This window comes from Malania oleifera, chromosome 5 (assembly GCF_029873635.1).
Source record: "Malania oleifera isolate guangnan ecotype guangnan chromosome 5, ASM2987363v1, whole genome shotgun sequence".
Classification (NCBI taxonomy): domain Eukaryota; kingdom Viridiplantae; phylum Streptophyta; class Magnoliopsida; order Santalales; family Ximeniaceae; genus Malania; species Malania oleifera.
The window spans coordinates 31,236,310-31,254,945 of record NC_080421.1 but is presented as its reverse complement, the minus strand read 5'-3'; the positions used below and the strand labels follow the sequence as shown (position 1 = coordinate 31,254,945).

The window sequence follows — 18,636 nt, the reverse complement described above, 5'->3', positions numbered from 1 at the left end:
ACAATATGAACGAATTAATATTTTTTTAAAGATACCCTGTTTCTTTTGGCTATCAACATTATAAATATTTAGGTATAAAACATTAGCTTTTCTTTCTTGAGACTTGAGGAATAGACAAGAATTTTTCTTTTAGTTGCAAAAATTTGAAATATCTTCTAACATTTGACAAGAAAGGTGCCAACCTTTATTGATGTATTAAAATTTTCGAATATTTTATTGTCATTTGATTTTTTTAAGACATCTATTTCCCCTCATGGCTTACTATTATTTGATTTTTTTGCTATTATTTGATTTTTTTGCAAATACTAGGAAAGGTGTATATATATATTTGAAATCTTAAGAAATGTTACCGTTTTTTTTCCATAGATTTAATTTTTAAAAATTTATAAAAAAAGTTAGTTATTTTTAAAATTTTGCAACATTTGTATAAAAATAAGTAATAAAATATTTTGACATAATCTACTTGTGGAAATAGTTTTATTATCTATTTTTAGTTTTTCAAATAATTACAAAAATCTCACATTGTTTTTCAATGTTAAAATTATAGAGAAAAGTTGGAATATCTTTTTATTTTATTTGGGGTTTATGTGGATTATGATAAATATAGTCTATAATTATATTCATTTTCTTTTAAATTCACATATTCAAATATATATAAGCCCTAAAATCTATGATTTCAGATACAAACTAATATGGTTTTGGAGAATTGAAAAATAATTTTTTTTTTTTTTTTTTTGTAATTTTTTGAATCTTAGAAATGAAAAATAAAAAAAATATTTTACAAAACTAAACAAACTTTTTATTTTTACATTTAAAATATAAAAATTTGGATAGCTAAAAATTAATTTGAAATTTTTATAATTCTTCAAAGAACTAGAAACGAAAAATAGAAAAAAGTTTTCTATGACTAAAGGGCCCAAATGAAAATTTTATGGAACTTTCAAAATCTTAACAAATGTTTACATCTTTTTGTCAAATCTTAAAAGTAATCTGTATCTTTCCCTTCAATTACCTTACTTCATCATTTAATCAATAGACATGTTGGTTCTTTTTCTTCTCCCTAACTCTTGGGTGTGTCACCATTAACTTTACACAATAAATGAGTTTAAACCATTTATAAAAGGAAAATACTTTTCTAAGAAAGTACCTATATAAAATAGTATGTATATAAAAGAGTACTTAGTTTATAATTATTTACTATTAGTAATTTTTTAGATAAGTATTTTTTTTAAAAAATATATATATTTTTCAAAAAAATTAATTTAGAAAAGCATTTTTAAAATAGGTACTTATTTTACGTATAAAATCAATGACTACTTTTATACGACTTATTAAAATAAAGTATTTAATTTAAGTATGTTTCATAATAAGTATTAATTTTTTTAAGACATTCCAAACGCTCGGGCTTAGTATAATACCAAAAGTTGCTATCGTATTTATTTAATTTAAACAAAATGAAATTAAGATTAGGATGTAGCATATGATGGACTTGCGAGAATCAAAATCAGCATAGCACATCAATGCAGTCCAACGTTGAACTTAACATTAGAGACTTAAGAGTGTGATACTGCGAACATTTCAATTTTTTTTTTTTGGCTTAGTCGGACATTTGAAAAAGTTAACGCACGCGATTCTGCCTTCTGAGGTCACTCTCCCCCACGAATAGTCCGTGGAAGCCGTAAGGCACCCTCTGCGGCAGTTTCACGGCGGCCACAACATCAAGCCGCGGCGACTTGGCGTCCATCACCAGCAACCTCGACTCATTCTCCTCCTCATTGTGCACGTAACACATCAAGTACCCGTCGTCCTCCGCCGCCGTCGGATCATCCGCCTCCCTCGCAACAAACAACGGCTCCCCCCCATACCATCCCGACCCGAACTCCCTACTCGCCACCGTGCACTCCCGCTCCTCCCCTCCCGCCGCCCACACATCCAGCTTCACCACCCCACTCATTCTCGGCGTCCGATCCACCACGCCCGCGTACACGTACCTGTTCTTCTTCCCCACGTAGGCCGGATTCATGGTGGCCAACTCTAGATTATTCTTCCTCGACATCGAATATCTCGTCACCTTCCCCGTCTCCACCTCCAGCTTCAACTTCTCCATGCGCGTCTGCATTAAATCCAGCCTTTCCAACACTTCGTCTTCGTCCCCCATCGACACCACGTTCGGCGCCACGACCACCACCACCGCTTCGCTGCAGTCGTCTCCGTCATCCTCCCATGCATTAGTCACATGCAGGATGTTGAACCCAGGTACGTCGAACCACCTCATCTCGGCGTCGTCCTTCGCGTATCGCGGGATGATTCCGAGCCTGGGAATTCTAGTCGGGTCTCCCCCAACAATGGATCCTCCACGGATCAGTTTCCCGAGTCTTAACCCTAGGTGTATGTTCACAAAAACGACGTAGTTTTTGGTGATTGCGAAGTCGTGGAAGAAGGATTGGTCGTGCATGGAGAAAATTGGGACGTCTGGCCTTTTATTTCCTAGTGGGTCAAAGTGGAAGAAGGTCAAAAATGGGGAAAACAGGCTGTACCGGAACGCAAATGTCTCGCCCGTATCCGGGTCTGTTTTTGGGTGCGCGGCCATACTCGCGACCAGCTTTCCACCAAAACTATGTTGGCCCAAGGTCTCGATGTCCCCGTCGGGAGTCAGACGGACGGCGTAAGGGAGGTCCGACTCGCAGAGGGCGTAAAGACGGTTGCCCAAGAAAGCGACGTTGGTGTTAGCGGAACCAATGCCGTTGCGGGGATTGAATTGACCGGCGAGGATTCGTGCGACTGCGAGAACGGTGCGGGCAGTTGCGGCGGCGACGCCGTGGAATCCCGAGAAGATGGTGGGAAAGACGGGGTGGCCAACGTCTCGCTCGATGGTGTACTTGTAAGTCTTCACGTACCGGCTGCAGAAGGTGGCCCGGCCGCAGGAGATGCGGACCGAGTGGAGCATACCGTCGCCGTCGAATGGGTGGTAAGGGCCGCGAGGTAGGAAATGTGGATTGGGGCCGTTGCGGATGTAGGCTCCGGCGAGGCACGGCGGGAGAGTTCCCTCAGCCACCTCGCACTCAGTCGGGGGAAGCTCGTCGACGGGGGCGAAGTTTCCAGAGAGAACGTACCTTGGGTCGGTGGCTGGTAGGAGGGGAGGGTCGATGAAGTTGTTGATGAAGTGGTCGAGCCCATTGAAGACGGCGGCTAGTAAGGATGGGTTTGCTCGAATCTTTGTCTTTTGCTGCGGGGAGCTTTTAACGGCGAGAGTTGGTGGCTGTGTTGTGGATGTTGTCGCAAAAATTGTTTTCATGTGATGGGATGATGTCGGTGACTGTACGTAGGATCTGTCTCGGGGAGTTGGTAGTGGTGATCGGAGAGGGAAGCGTGAGGACATGATGACGATGAAGCATATGCTGTGGATGCTGGAATATCTGAGGGAGTATACGGAGTACATATAGATGTAGAATAGAGACAGGGTTACCTTGCTTACACAGTCACACGCCGCCGATACAGTTTTAGTGCACGACTTATTAATGTTAAAAAAAAAAAGTCTTTTTGTGCTTTGAATTTGTAAGAAAAAGTAAATTGTAATTTTATTAATGTTAAAAAAAAAGAAGAAGGGAGAGAGGTTGGTGCGGAAGTTTTTGAGGTTTCTAGAAAGGCATGCATGTACAACTATCAAGCTGTGCTTGCAGCAATTAACGTAGCCGACATTCATGAACTACCTTCTTCTTGAGCCAATTGGGCAATATGCATGGAGGGTAGCTCTTCATAGTATGTGGTTTAGGCGAATGATTTAATTAATGATCTTTAATATTTTGTTTAATTTTTATTTTTATTTAAAATTAATTTTATTAACTCTTTGAGATGCAAAATTATATTTAAGATTTTTAAATATTTTTTTTTCTATTGATAACATAACCAATTCATTTAATCTTTCTTATGATATATATAGTTGATCGCAAATAATTTTTTATAAGTTTAAGTTTTGAAAAATTTTTTTCTGCAGAAACTACAATTACATGTATCGTTAATAAAATTTTATAAGTAATAAATGCTTTTAGAAAATAATCTATTTTTTTTTATAAATACATTGAGACTTGAAAAAGAAAGAATTAAATTATGATTACTTTATATTTTAAAATATAATTTTATTTACTGAAAAAGTGAGAAGATAGCATCATAAATAATGTTAACATTATTACATTAAAAAAAAAAAATTTGAGGCCCCAAACCTCAATGGCCTTAAGGTCAAGCTGGCACTGCAAACAAAAAGAAATTGGAAATATATCGGCTCCCTTTCTTACTTCCCTGCATTGTCCGTATTTATATATATTCGTAAACATATATCCCCTAAAAACAACTTTCATTTCTTTTCCCTTACACTCACCATTTTGTGGTATTAGAGCCAACCCTTCACCACTTTCATATCCCACTCACATATATTTAATTTAAAAATTAATCCAACAAGTGGAGTGATTTTGCTTTCAACTATTCCCAACAAGAAGTTCTAATTTTTATTGGAAAAAATTACAATTTATGGAGCACTATCATCAATTAAAGAAATTGTTCATTTCCTAGGATATTTGGGATATCATTAAAGAGGGATATGAAGATGCATCGGTCTAAAAATTAGAGCAACCTCGTCTTCAAAAAAGCAGAAGGTGTAATAACCTGGATAATTATTGGAATTAAATAATAAAAAAAGAGAGGGAAAAAGAATTTTAAAGGGGGACATAGCAGCGTTCGTTGATGAGGAGTCTTCTTGGGCTCGTTGACGTGGACACGTGTTTCATCGACGAGAATTTACCAAGGGGCTATTTTGGGGCTTGAAACTCGTCGATGAGGCCACATGGCCAGCCACTTATAAATATGTAGAAAACGAGTTTTCCGCGGAAAAAATTCTCTCATTTTCTCTCTCTAGAAAATGGTTTCTCTCACTTCTCTCTAGATTTCTGGCTTTGATTCTCCCCGGTTCAACAATCAGAAGCTACCATGGTGATCTTGGGGAGATTCTCTACAACCTAATTGGAGTAGAAACTCAATTTGAGCAGTTTGGGAACTATCCCAAAATTTGGGTAAGTGAATTTTTAGGTATTTTTAGTATTACCAGTATTATTTGGGGTCAGATTTTGTATACTATGAGAATATATTGGGGTTTTATGGAATAAATTTGGGGCGTCATATTTTCAGGAATAGGGTGTTTTGGGCCCCTATAGTCATGGGTTGAAGACCCCAGCAAGTATCTGTTCGGGAGTCTAGGTAAATTATAGTTCAAGAAATTATGAATAGACAATCTCAGGAAATATGGGTGTATTGATTTACTGGCGAATTTGTATATATAAATGCAGGTTTTTGGGGTTGGTACACCAAGGGTGAGAGATTTGAGTGGAGGCCAGCCTCCCAGTCAGATAGGTAAGGAAGATATGCTATGCTAAGAATTTTAGAAAGTTTACCAGAAAATTATGTGTGTGTATATATATATATCAGTGTATTATTTAGTTTTTTTTTCTAGAATATTGTTATTATTATATTAGGAGATGCAGATTTTAAAGCATGAGATTTTAATTACTCAATTGTGTGACATTAGTTTTTTACAATTTAGTATAGTATTTATACAATTTTACAAATATCATGTTTTACAGTTTATTAGTAGAAAATATCAATATGCAGTTTTTAGAGAATATGATTTATAACATTTCTCAAAATGCCATGACTTCAGAACCATAACACTCAGTTATTCAGTTATATAGTCATATATTCAAATTATGCAGATCACTTTAAAAATGTTATGGTTATTTCAAAATCATGGTAAAAACAATAAGATAATTATAAGTATCAGTACTAAATAGTATCAGACCCTGAGGAAATATTAAGTCAGATTTAGACAATAGAGCATGGTACCGTTGCTATTTTCAGATCAAAGTGTAACCACATATCTTAGATAGTATGTGGATTTCGTCAGCCGTGTCTATGGAGAGATTGCAGTCTCCCCAGTATTCTGGATTGAGGAGGCGGGTTTGATGAGGTAGAGACTAGTTATTGTGCTCGGAGAGATTGTAGTGGGCCGAATTGATGATTAGTAGAATTTCAGATTGACTTACTTGGTGGGCCAACTAATGTTAAGTCCCGCCTACGGACCGCACAACCCTATCATGAGGGGTTAAATCATGACATTCAGTTTCTAGGGTACTATCACAGTTATTTCTATACATACAGATTTACAGTACAACAGTAGATTTATTATAATATTAAAATTATGTGTAAGTAGAAAACTCAGATATACATTTGTATTTTAAACTATAATGAACGTAATCCATACGGTATACTACATTAACAGTTTTACAATTTCAATATTATATCAGTATATTTAATGTGCAACTCAGTTGCCACACACTAGTGATAACATATCTTCTATTACTGAGCGTTGTTTCATCCCAGTGAGTTAACATTTTTCAAGTGATCCAACTAGGCGAGTAGATCAGGCTCACAGGTAGAGAGGTTCTTGCACTGCCGTTTTTGGAAGGGTAAGTGTTTCCTGTGTGTTGGTTGTTTGGGTAGATCCTAGGATTTTTGATTGATGTCACTGGGTATTTTGTGATATATATTTTGGGACTTTTTAAACTTCTGGTATTATAAATACAGTTTATAGTTTTATGTTTATTGCTGCCTAAAAACGTAATGTGAATAGAGTTTCCTCAGTACTCCCTTGGGATCTGAGGTGTTTTTAGCAAATAATAGAGAGAGAATTGCTATATATGTTTAAGTGGGAAAAAAATTGCATAAAAAATCTAGTCATTACAATTTGAAAAATTATGTCGTTACAATTTGGTATCAGAGCCTAGGTTACTAGGTTCTGTAGACCCTAGAATGCAGCGGAAACGATACCATAATATAGGAAAAGAATTTGAGGTTATGTTTTGTGGTCTGGGAACATGATTTTCACGGTAGTTTTTGTGTCTTTCTTAGGGTGACGATTTTAGAAAAGCCATAGTAAACTATTGACGAGTCGTGTGTCTAGGTTATGAGATTGGATTTTGAATTAAGATCAGAAAGGGTAGTAAATTTTGAATATGAAATTTTAATTAAATGAAATAAATTAGGTCTGTATGGGAGATAGGGTCCTTATGGTATGTACTTGTCTTTTCAGGATGGACCCAGTGAGTAGTGGTACAAATGTTGGGGTGATGGAGCAGGACCTTCTAGTATGGGAGGTAGAGATTTGGAGGCAGTACTGCGCAGCGTCACCCAGTAGGTGATGGCTGAGATGGCTAGGAGCTCAGGGGAGCATGGTTGCATGATCGAATAGTTTATGCGGAAGAAGCTTCCATTTTTGCTGGAGGAGTTGACTTGATTGTGGCTAAAAATTGGATTCAGGACATTGAGGAGATATTGGCAGTGCTTTCATGTACAGACAAACAGAAGGTGTCATTTGTGTCCTTTAAATTGACAGGGGAGGAAAAACACTGGTGGAGGTCAGCAAAGCTAATTGAGGAGCAGAGGCTTGATCCCGTGCCAATAACGTGGAGTTGGTTCAAAGAGCTGTTCTTTGAGCGATATTTCTCTGCTATCGTTCGGAGTGTGAAGGCATCATAATTCTTGCATTTAACTCAAGGGTAGATGACAGTATCATAGTATACAACACGATTTATTGAGTTGTCTCAATTTGCCCCACACCTGGCACCAGATGAGGAGAATAAAGTAAGGAAATTTGAGGAAGGTCTGAGGCAGAATTTGTTTAAGCAAGTCATCAATTTTTGAGCTTAGACATTCGTGGAGGTGGTGGACCGAGCTGCCATTATTGAGAGTAGCATGCAGAGGGGTGTCGCAGCTTAGAGTTAGAGGAAGAGGCCCACGCCTCAGGATTTTCAGGCAGGTTCCAGTCGGGGGCCATGGAAGGGAGACCGATATGGAGGAAGTCAGGGATGGATGATGGTGTGCAGTGGTCCTCAGGGTGGACAGACTATTCCTATTTGTCTCAGATATGGCCGAAGGCATCTAGGTGAATGTAGGATGGGAGAGAATGTTTGCTATCATTGTGGGAGACTTGGACACAGGTCTTGGTCATGTCAGGGATTGCCGGCCTAGACACTAGCTCCCAGACCATTTCAGGGTGGTTATTAGGCGCCCCGTGGAGGCCAATAGAGGAGCACTGCACCGGCGAGGGTCTATGCATTGATGTCGGGTGATACTCAGGCAGCTGGAGACGTAGTTATAGGTACCTTTACCACTTTTTCATATAAAACTGTTGCTTTGTTTGACACAGGTACCACCCATTCTTTTATTTTGTCCGGGTATGCTAAATTTACTGGGTATAAGACATGGTTGTTGGATGTCAAGTTGGCTGTAGCTACACTGATTGGATCAGTGGTGAGGTGTAGGAAGGTAGTTAAGGATTTTCCAGTGGCCATTCAGGGAAAAGTACTGTCAACTGATCTTGTGATATTAGACATGTAGGGGTTTGATGTAATTTTGGGTATGGATTGGTTGACAATTAATCATGCAAATATTGATTGTCATTTGAAAGAAGTGATTTCTAGATTTCTTGGTTAGCAAGAATATAGATTTATTGGTTCATGTGTGTGTGCTTCGCCACAGCTTGTGTCAGCTTTTCAGGTGAGGAAACTGATTCAAGATGGTTGCCAGGGATTTATTGTTTACATACAAGAATTGTTAAAAAAAAAACTGAAACAAGTCGATATTCCAATGGTCAGAGAATTTTTAGACATTTTTTCAGAAGAATTATCTAGTTTACCACTAGACTGTGAAGTTGAATTCACTGTGGATCTTCTATCGGGGTCGGCACCAGTATCTAAATCACCTTACCGAATGACTCCAGCCAAGTTAAAGGAACTGAAAGATCAATTGTAAGAATTATTAGATAAAAGATTTATTAGACCCAGTGTGTAACCCTGGGGAGCCCTAGTTCTATTCGTGAAGAAGAAAGATGGGACCATGATGATGTGCATAGATTATAGGGAAATAAATAAACTGACAGTCAAGAATAAATATCCTCTTCCCAGGATCGACGATTTTTTTGATCAGCCTGTAATAACCCAAAAAAAAAAATTAATAAATTTAATTATTAATCAATTAATTAGTTAAACATTATTAAATTAATGTATTAAATAAACAAATAAAGGAAATAGAAAAAAAGAAAGAATTAAATTAAATTAAAATTATTTATTAGTAATTAATTAGTTAAACATTATTAACTTGAATTAATTAAGTTAAGTAAAATGGTGATTATATACATAGATATATATATATGTGAATATATAAGGATAATATATATATATATATATATATATATGTAAGAACCCGAAATATGAAAAATGGGTTTAAATATTAAGAGAGGGGCAAAATTGGAAATTGCCTGGGTCAAAGGGCTATAAAGGAAATTCTCATTTCTTCCAAGCTAAGCAAACTTAGATTTTTATCTCTCTCTCTCTCTCTCTCTCTCTCTCTCTCCCTCTCTCTCTCTAAACCTCTCCCTACTCCTTCTCTCTAGAATTCTTCGCCGATCGTTGTCGGAATCGGAAAACGGAAGCTACCACGAGGATCATGGAAGGATTCTCTACAACTTCTACGAATCGGAATCTCGTTTCAAAGATTTTTGGGTTTCGACGTAAAATCGAGGTAAGGATCGATTTTCAATTCTGATCCAGTAGATTTGTAAGTAACTGTCTTGTAAACATATTTTGTACTGTGATTTGTAGGTTTTGGAACTTGATTCACTGTTTAGGAACCTTGGAGTTTGGGATTTGCTTACGGGGTTAAGGTAAGGGGAACTATGTTTATATTGGTTATTTTTAAAATTGAACTCGGTGGAACTGTGGTACACAGTCCTGTGTGTGTTTTGGCTACTCATTTGGGGGGATCTAATAGGGAAAATTATGGGTTTTTCATTATTACAGTTTTGGGAAAAAGGGGGCGACGAGCTGAATCCCGGGTTTTGTTAAAAATCGAGTATATGTGTGATTTATACTATGATATTGGGATGACCGTGCCTTGACTTTATTTAAACTGTATTTTTTTGGAAAACCATGATTTAGATTACCAAATGAGTGCGGTTTATTTGGTTATATGAGCATGCATGTGTGTGTGATATGTTGAAATGCTAGTAGGAACGCGATTTTGAAATTGTCCTAGGTACTGAGAGTGTCCGGCTCTATATTCGAGAGCATGTTATTGCCTACCATGTAGGCAAGAGTGTCCGACTTTATATCCGAGGGCGTGAGCCTATTCTGGCAGATCAGGTCGAAGGGTGTGGATCCACCAGTTTAGCGCCGGTACGATGCCATGGGAGTCGAGGACTAGCCATGTGCCGGTGGCGCCGTGTTCGGGAGTTGGCTATGGGCTAACACTGTATGTCGCGGGCTGACTTTGAGCTGAAGAGTGTGACGACACTGAGGATTACTGATTCATGTGTATGTATTGTGACGGGGCTGCATATAAATGGCCGCCAAATATGTGTGTGTATGCACTGTGTAAATTAGTACTGGAATGCATTTAACTATGTGTATGTTGTATCATGATAACACTCAAATGCCACACACCGATATAATCCGTGTTCTTCCTTACTGAGTGGTGTCTCACCCCTACTGTACGTACATTTTTACAGGTCCTTCGAGTAACCGGAACTAGCGTCCTGGTGTAGGGAGCGTAGTGGCCGGTGTATTGTGTTAGCACTTAGGTAAGTGTTAGGACTGTAATTTTGTTGGGTTGCCATTTTGAGTTGTATTTGGGCACCCAGTTTGTACGTTTTTTTAGAGCCAAGTTTTGCTCTTGTATAGACTCTAGTATGGTACTACATATGTTGATATAGAATGACTTTTTCCGCTGCGTATATGATTATGATTGGATGTATTTAGGATGCCTAGGAACCCCACGGGGTCGGACCCTCATCCTTTGTACTATATCTGTGATGATTTGTATGATACGGGGACATGTTAGATTATATTTTCACCCTTGGGTCCCATTTCCAGGTTTGGAGCGTGACAACTTAGTATCAGAGCTAACCAGGTTACTAGAACTTATAGACTTGGTTAGGCTTAGTTATGAGTACATATTAGAGTATAGGATGTGAATATGGGTAGAGTTGGTTGAGGGTTGTTCGGTTGCTAGACCGGGAATTGTTGATGGTATTCTGTGTTTTTTCTGGGATGACGATTCTAGTAAAAGCAGGGCAGATCATTGATGACTTTTGTGTCGGTGTGATATGATAGACCTAGACTTGGCGGGAAGTAGTTAACACGATTAGTGTAGATCATTGTGTTAATTGTATGTGTTATGGGGATACTGATAGATTCCTATTGTGTTGCAGAATGGAGCCTAAGGATAATAACCTGGGAAGTGGCTCCGAGGAGACTGCGAGTGATGAGTCTCCTTTTGTGCCTCGGGGTTTGACGAGGCAGGTATTGCGGGAGATTGGGTGGAGTGTGAGGAGACGTGAGCGCTCTCCTACTGCTGCGGGGTGCACCATTGAGAGGTTCACACACATGCATCCTCTAACGTTCTTTGGAGGACCTAACCTGACGATAGCAGAGGACTGGATGGAAAAGACTGAGAGGATCTTGGAGGTCCTGCACTGCACGGATAGGCAGCGAGTTCTTTATACTACCTTCTAGCCGTCTGCGGAAGCAGGTCGATGGTGGACTGCAGTGGATCCGCTGGAGAAGGAGAGAGGTGGTCCTGAGGAGATGACGTGGAGCCGTTTCAAGGAGGTGTTCTTTGACAGATACTTCCCGACTTCCGTACGTGATGCGAAGGCAGATAAGTTTTCTGTTCGGACGCAAGGGAATTTGACGGTGTAGGGGTATGCGGCTCGATACATAGAGTTGTCCCGTTTTGCACCATGTATGATCTCGAGCGAGTACGAGAAGACTCGGAGGTTCGAGAAGGGTTTGAGGAAGGATATCCGTAGACTGGTGGGTATGCTTCAGATCCGTGAATTCTCGGTGTTAGTGGATAAGGCCACGGTGATCGAGACTGGTATTCGAGAGGATAAGGCGAATCAAGAATCAAGGAAGAGGACAGTTCCTTCTAGTTCTTAGTTTGGATCTCATCAGGGATCGTGGAAGAAGAGGAGCAAGGGCTCGAGTTACCGCCAGAATACCAAGCGCTAGGATTCTCAGGGGAGTCAGATTGGTGGTTGTTGTACCAGATGCAATAGGCGGCACGAGGGTGAGTGCCAACCATTTGGGGGTAGTTGCTACAATTGTGGCTAGCTAGGCCACAAGTTTCGTGATTGTCGAGCACCGAGGCAAGACGTGCTTGCAGCTAGTGGGGACCGAGGGAGCAACCAGATATCTCGGGGCACCGCTTAGACGAATAGAGTTTCGGTCAAAGTATATTCTCTTACTCTAACAGACGTTGAGCATGCAGGTAATGTGGTGACAGGTACCTTATTATTTCTTTCGAATAAAGCTTTTGTTCTATTTGATTCGGGTGCAACCCATTCTTTTGTATTTGTAAATTTTGTGGGACGGTGTGGGATTGAGACCCGAAACATGAATGAGATATTAGCTGTTACTACGCCATCTGGGAGTGTATCTTTCTATAGGAAGATGTTGGTAGACTCCCCAGTGGAAATTCAGGGAATGCTGCTACCGGCGAATCTTGTGGTATATGACATGTCAGGGTTGGACATCATTCTGGGGATGGACTGGTTGTTCTCTAGTTATGCTGTGATCGACTATCGTAGGAAGGTAGTAGTTTTCAAACCTCCTAGGGAGCAGGAGTACGAATTCGTGGGATCGTGTGTGCGTTCAGCGCCACAGATTCTGTCGGCACTACAGGCGAGGAGGCTACTCTTGGACGGATGTCAAGGGTACCTAGCTTGTATAAAGGAAATGCCGCGGGATGAGTTGAGACTCGAGGACATTCGGGTAGTCAGCGAGTTCTAGGATGTGTTTCTAGATGATTTACCTAGTTGACCTCCAGATCGTGAGGTGGAGTTTGCGATAGAGTTGCTGCCCGGTAAGGCACTGATCTCTAAAGCTTCGTACCGGATGGCTCCAGCGGAACTTCAGGAGTTGAAGGAGCAGTTGCAAGAATTACTAGATAGGGGATTTATTCGACCTAGTGTTTCTCCCTAGGGAGCTCCAGTACTGTTTGTGAAGAAGAAGGACGACTCGATGCAGATGTGCATTGATTACTGTGAGATTAACAACTTGACTGTGAAGAATCTCTATCCTTTACCTCGTATAGATGATCTTTTTGCCCAGTTGCAGGGGACATGAGTCTTTTCGAAGATCGAATTGTGGTTAAGATATCATCAGGTGAGGGTTAGAGCGGGGGATGTAGCGAAGACAGCTTTCCGAACCAGATATGGCCACTACGAGTTTTTAGTCATGCCGTTTGGGTTGACAAATGCTTCGACGGTGTTCATGGATTTGATGAATAGGGTTTTCCATGAGTACCTAGATCGATTCGTGGTGGTATTCATTGATGACATTCTGGTATACTCAAGGAGTACGGAAGAACACGTGGAACATTTGAGGTTAGTGTTATAGATTCTGCGAGAGAAGAATGTATGCTAAGTTGAAGAAATGTGAATTCTGGTTGAGTCATATTACGTTCTTAGGCCATGTAATTACTGGGGATGGAATATCAGTTGATCTTAGCAAGATTGAAGCTATGGTTGACTGGGTAAGGCTGAAAAATGTGCAGGAGGTTCGGAGTTTTCTAGGACTGGCGGGATACTATCATCAGTTCGTAGAGGGTTTCTCTAAATTGTTTGGACCTCTAACTCGATTGACCAGGAAGGGAGTCCAGTTTGAGTGGACCAATGATTGCAAGTAGTGCTTTGAGGAGTTGAAGCACCGGATGGTTACTGCTCCAATGTTGACCATTCCTTCGGGGGATGGTGGATTTGTGATTTATAGCGACGCGTCTCTGAAGGGTTTAGGATGTGTTCTTATGTAGTAGGGTAAGGTTGTGGCGTATGCTTGTCGGCAAATGAAGGAGTATGAGAAGAATTACCCTACGCATGATCTGGAGTTGGCTGCTGTTGTGTATGCACTGAAGATCTGGAGACACTATTTGTACGGGGTGCAGTGTGAGATCTTCATTGACTATAAGAGCCTTAGGTATTTCTTCACATAGAAGAAGTTGAATATGAGGCAGAGGCGGTGGCTAGAGTTGATGAAGAAGTACGATTGCACGACCAGTTATGACCTGAGGAAGGCAAATGGGGTGGCTGATGCATTGAGTCGGAAGTCAGGACCTACAACTATATTTGCGGTTGTATCTCAGTGTCACATCAGACGGGATTTGGAGAGCTCAGGTATAGAGTTGGTGGTTGGTGATCATCAGACTTATTTTGCTAGTTTGGTCGTTCGACCAACCCTATTTGAGCTTATAAAAGCTGCGCATGCTAGTGATGCAGAGTTGATAGAGGCTATAGAAAAGGTACAGTAGGGATTGGCTACAGAGTTTAACATCTCTGAAGGAGGTGTGTTGAGGTTTGAGACTAGACTGTGTGTTCCGAACAATGATGAGATCAGAAGGAAGATTCTAGAGGAGGCGCATCGTTCTATGTATATGGTATATCCTGGTAGTACAAAGATGTATTGGGACTTGTGCGAGACCTTCTGGTGGTCTGGTATGAAGAGGCAGATTGCTCTGTTCGTGGAGCAGTGTCTGACGTGTCAGTAGGTGAAAGCTGAACATTAGAGGCCAGTTGGGCCGTTACAGCTTTTGCCTATTCCAGTGTGGAAATGGGAGCATATTTCCATGTATTTTGTGACCGGTTTGCCACCAGCGCTTCACGGGCAGAATGCTATTTAGGTGATTGTGGATAGATTGACGAAATCTGCTCATTTCCTACCGATGAAAGTTAGCTATCCTTTGAGTAGGCTAGCAGATTTGTATATGCATGAGATTGTGAGAATGCACGGGATACCGGTGTCCATAGTATCATATTGGGACTCGAGGTTTACTTCACGATTCTGGAAGAGCTAGTAAGAGGCATTGGGGACGAAGCTTACTTTTAGTACAACGTTCCACCCCCAGACTGATGGACAGTCAGAGAGGATGATACAAATATTGGAAGATATGTTGCGAGCTTGTGTGTTAGACTTCGGTGGTAGCTGGATACAGTTTATGTCACTTGTGGAGTTTGCTTATAACAACAGCTTCCAATCTAGTATCGGGATGGCACCGTTCGAGGCTTTGTATGGTCGGAGGTGTCGATATCCTTTGTGTTGGGACGAGGTTGGTGAACGTCAGGTGTTAGGACTTGAACTTGTGCAGCAGGCGTCTGAGAAGGTGGGTTGGATTCGGGAGAGGATTAAATCGGCTTAGAGTCGGCAGAAGAGTTATGCAAATGTTCGCCGGCGTGAGTTAGAGTCTGAAGTGGGAGGTAAGGTATTTCTGCGTATTGCTCCGATGAAAGGAGTGATGAGATTTGGCAGGAAGGGCAAGCAGAGCCCGAGGTATATCAGACCATTCGAGGTACTTGAGCGAGTGGGTCCGATATCCTACAGAGTTGCATTATCTCCAGCACTTTCGAGGGTCTATGATGTGTTTCATGTCTCCATGTTAAGGAGGTACGTGTTGGATCCTTCACATGTGATTAGTTATGATGAGTTGGAAATTGGGGATATTTTAGCGTATGAGGAGATACCTATTCAGGTTTTGGACCGTAAATTTCAAAAGCTTCATACCAGAGAGATACCGTTAGTGAAGGTATTGTGGCGAAACCACGAGGTTGAGGAAGCTTCTTGGGAACTAGAAACGAAAATACGCTGGAAGTATCCATAGTTATTTTGAGCATTTGTACATGATCCTACTGTGGATTGGGATAAGTGGTTAGTCGTCGGGAGTGTGAGTATTATGAACTCCTAAGACTGTTGTATATGTAACCACGGTATTCCTCCGCCATAAGTGAGGGTATGTATGTGTATGTGTAAGATGGGAGTGCGCTGTGGTGATCGCCAGTTCGCTCTTGAGTTGTGTCTATGTGTATGTGTATGATAGGACTGTATTGTGATGATTGCCAGTTCGCTCTTAAGTTGTGTCTATGTATTTGATTGTATGTATGAATCTGGGAATGAGAGATGGCAAATTTCGAGGATGAAATTTTTGTAAGGAGGGGAGATTACAAGAACCCGAAATATGAAAAATGGGTTTAAATATTAAGAGAGGGGCAAAATTGGAAATTGCCCAAGTCAAAGGGCTATAAAGGAAATTCTCATTTCTTCCAATCTAAGCAAACTTAGAATTTATCTCTCTCTCTCTCTCTCTCTCTCTCTCTCTCTCTCTCTAAACCTCTTTTTACTCCTTCTCTCTAGAATTCTTCACCGATCGTTGACGGAATCGGAAAATGGAAGCTACCACGAGGATCGTGGAAGGATTCTCTACAACTTCTACGGATCAAAATCTCGTTTCGGAGATTTTCGGGTTTCGGTGTAAAATCGAGGTAAGACTTGGTTTTCAATTCTAATATGGTAGATTTGTAGGTAACTGTCTTGTGAACATATTTTGTACTGTGATTTGTAGGTTTTGGAACTCGGTTCGCTATTTAGGGACCTTGGAGTTCGGGATTTGCTTATGGGGTTAAGGTAAAGGGAACTATGTTTATATTAGTTATTTTTGAAATCGGACTCGGTGGAACTGTGGTCTACGGTCATGTGTGTGTTTTGGCTACTCATTTGGGGGGAATTAACAGGGAAAACTATAAGTTTTTCATTATTATAGTTTTGGGAAAAAGGGGGTGACGGGCTGAATCCTGGGTTTTGTTGAAAACCGAGTACATGTGTGATTTATACTGTGATATTGGGATGGCCGTGCCTTGACTTTGTTTAAACTGTATTTGTTTGGAAAACCATGATTTAGATTACCAAATGAGTGCGGTTTGTTTGGTTATATGAGCATGCATGTGTGTGTGATATGTTGAAATGCTAGTAGGAACGCAGTTTCGAAATTGTCCCAAGTACTGAGAGGGTCCGACTCTATATCTGAGGATGTGTTATTGCCTGCCATGTAGGCAAGAATGTTCGGCTCTATATTTAAGGGCGTGAGCCTATTCCTGCAGATTAGGCCGAAGGGTGTGGATCCACCAGTTTAGCACCGGTACGATGCCATGGGAGTCGGGGACTAGCTATGTGCCGGTGGCGCCGTGTTTGTGGGTTGGCTATGGGCCAACACCCTATGTCACGGGCCGGCTTCAGGCCAAAGAGTGTGACAACACTAAGGATTACTGATCATGTGTATGTATTGTGATGAGACTGCATAAAAATGGCCACCGTATGTGTGCGTGTATGCACTGTGTAAATTAGTACTGGAATGTATTTAACTGCGTGTATGTTGTATCATGATAACACTCAAATGCCACACACCGATATAACCTGTGTTCTTCCTTACTGAGAGGTGTCTCACCCCTACTTTACGTACATTTTTATAGATCCTTCGGGTAACCGGAACTAGCATTCTGATGTAGGGAGCGTAGTGGCCGGTGTACTGCGTTAGCGCTTGGGTAAGTGCTAGAACTGTAGTTTTGTTGGGTTGCCATTTTGAGTTGTATTTGAGCACCCAAATTATACTTTTTTTTAGAGCCATGTTATGCTTTTGTATAGACTCTAGTATGGTACTACATATGTTGATATATAATGACTTTTTCCGCTGCGTATATGATTATGATTGAATTTGTTTAGGGTGCTTGGGAACCCCACGGGGTTGGACCCTCATCCTTTGTACTGCATCTCTGATGATTTTTATGATACAGGGACATGTTAGATTATATTTTCACCCTCGGGTCCTATTTCCGGGTTCAGGGCGTGACAATATATGTATGAATATATATATATATATATATATATATAAGTTAAGTTAAAGTAAGTAAAAAAAAAGAAAGAAAAAAATTAAGAAAGCTTGAAGCTTCCTGCGTAGAGAAGCCATTCGTCTTTGAGTCTTCTTCTTTTTCACGCCGTTTTCATCTCCACCTCTCTCTCTCTCTCTCTTCTCAATTTCGATGGCTTAACGAGCACTGATCGAGAAAAGTAAGGTGTCGTTGGATTCCTAACTTCGCTACTGATATTTTTACTGGAGCAGATTTGTCGTGGGAGTGTAGACACCATTCTTGGGGTAAGACAAATTTTCCCTAATTTCTCAATTTCTCCTTAGATCTTCAGTCAAATCGACGATGAGGCACCGCTATGGGGTCCTAGTCGTGATTGTCATCATTTTGACATAAGTAAAGTTCCAATTGGGGTTTTCTAGACCCCACTCCAAAGCGAGAGTGAGATTTGAAAAATTTGGTAATTTGCCTATATTTAAGGCTATAATTATTTATTCAGAATTTATGAGCCAAAAAAAGTTTTAAAATAATATTTTATTTAGGGTTGATTTAATGGAATTCAGATTTTTATTTTAGGGTTTGGGTGAGCGCCACAAGTATCTTTTTGGGATCCCTGTTGGTGTATTTCAAAAAATCAGGTAAGGGAAAAAATATATATTAAATCAAAATTTTTATGATTAATGGAAAATGAATTGTATTATATTTACATATATATATATATATATATATATATATATATGTCTTGATATGAGTTTAAAATACTAGCCATTTAAATTATGTTTTTCTGAGTTTAGGGCTGTTTATTAGATACGTATATGCGAAAATGAACTGATGAAAGTGGAAAATAT

The 18,636-nt window shown here is 40.2% G+C and overlaps 1 protein-coding gene across 1 annotated transcript; it reads right to left on the bottom strand.

Annotated features, from left to right (window-relative positions):
- Positions 1–1,618: 1,618 nt before the first annotated feature.
- Positions 1,619–3,379, bottom strand: LOC131155911 (probable carotenoid cleavage dioxygenase 4, chloroplastic). Its single transcript, XM_058109359.1, has one exon. The coding sequence runs from the start codon at positions 3,377–3,379 to the stop codon at positions 1,619–1,621; it is 1,761 nt and encodes a 586-aa protein (XP_057965342.1).
- Positions 3,380–18,636: the final 15,257 nt, after the last annotated feature.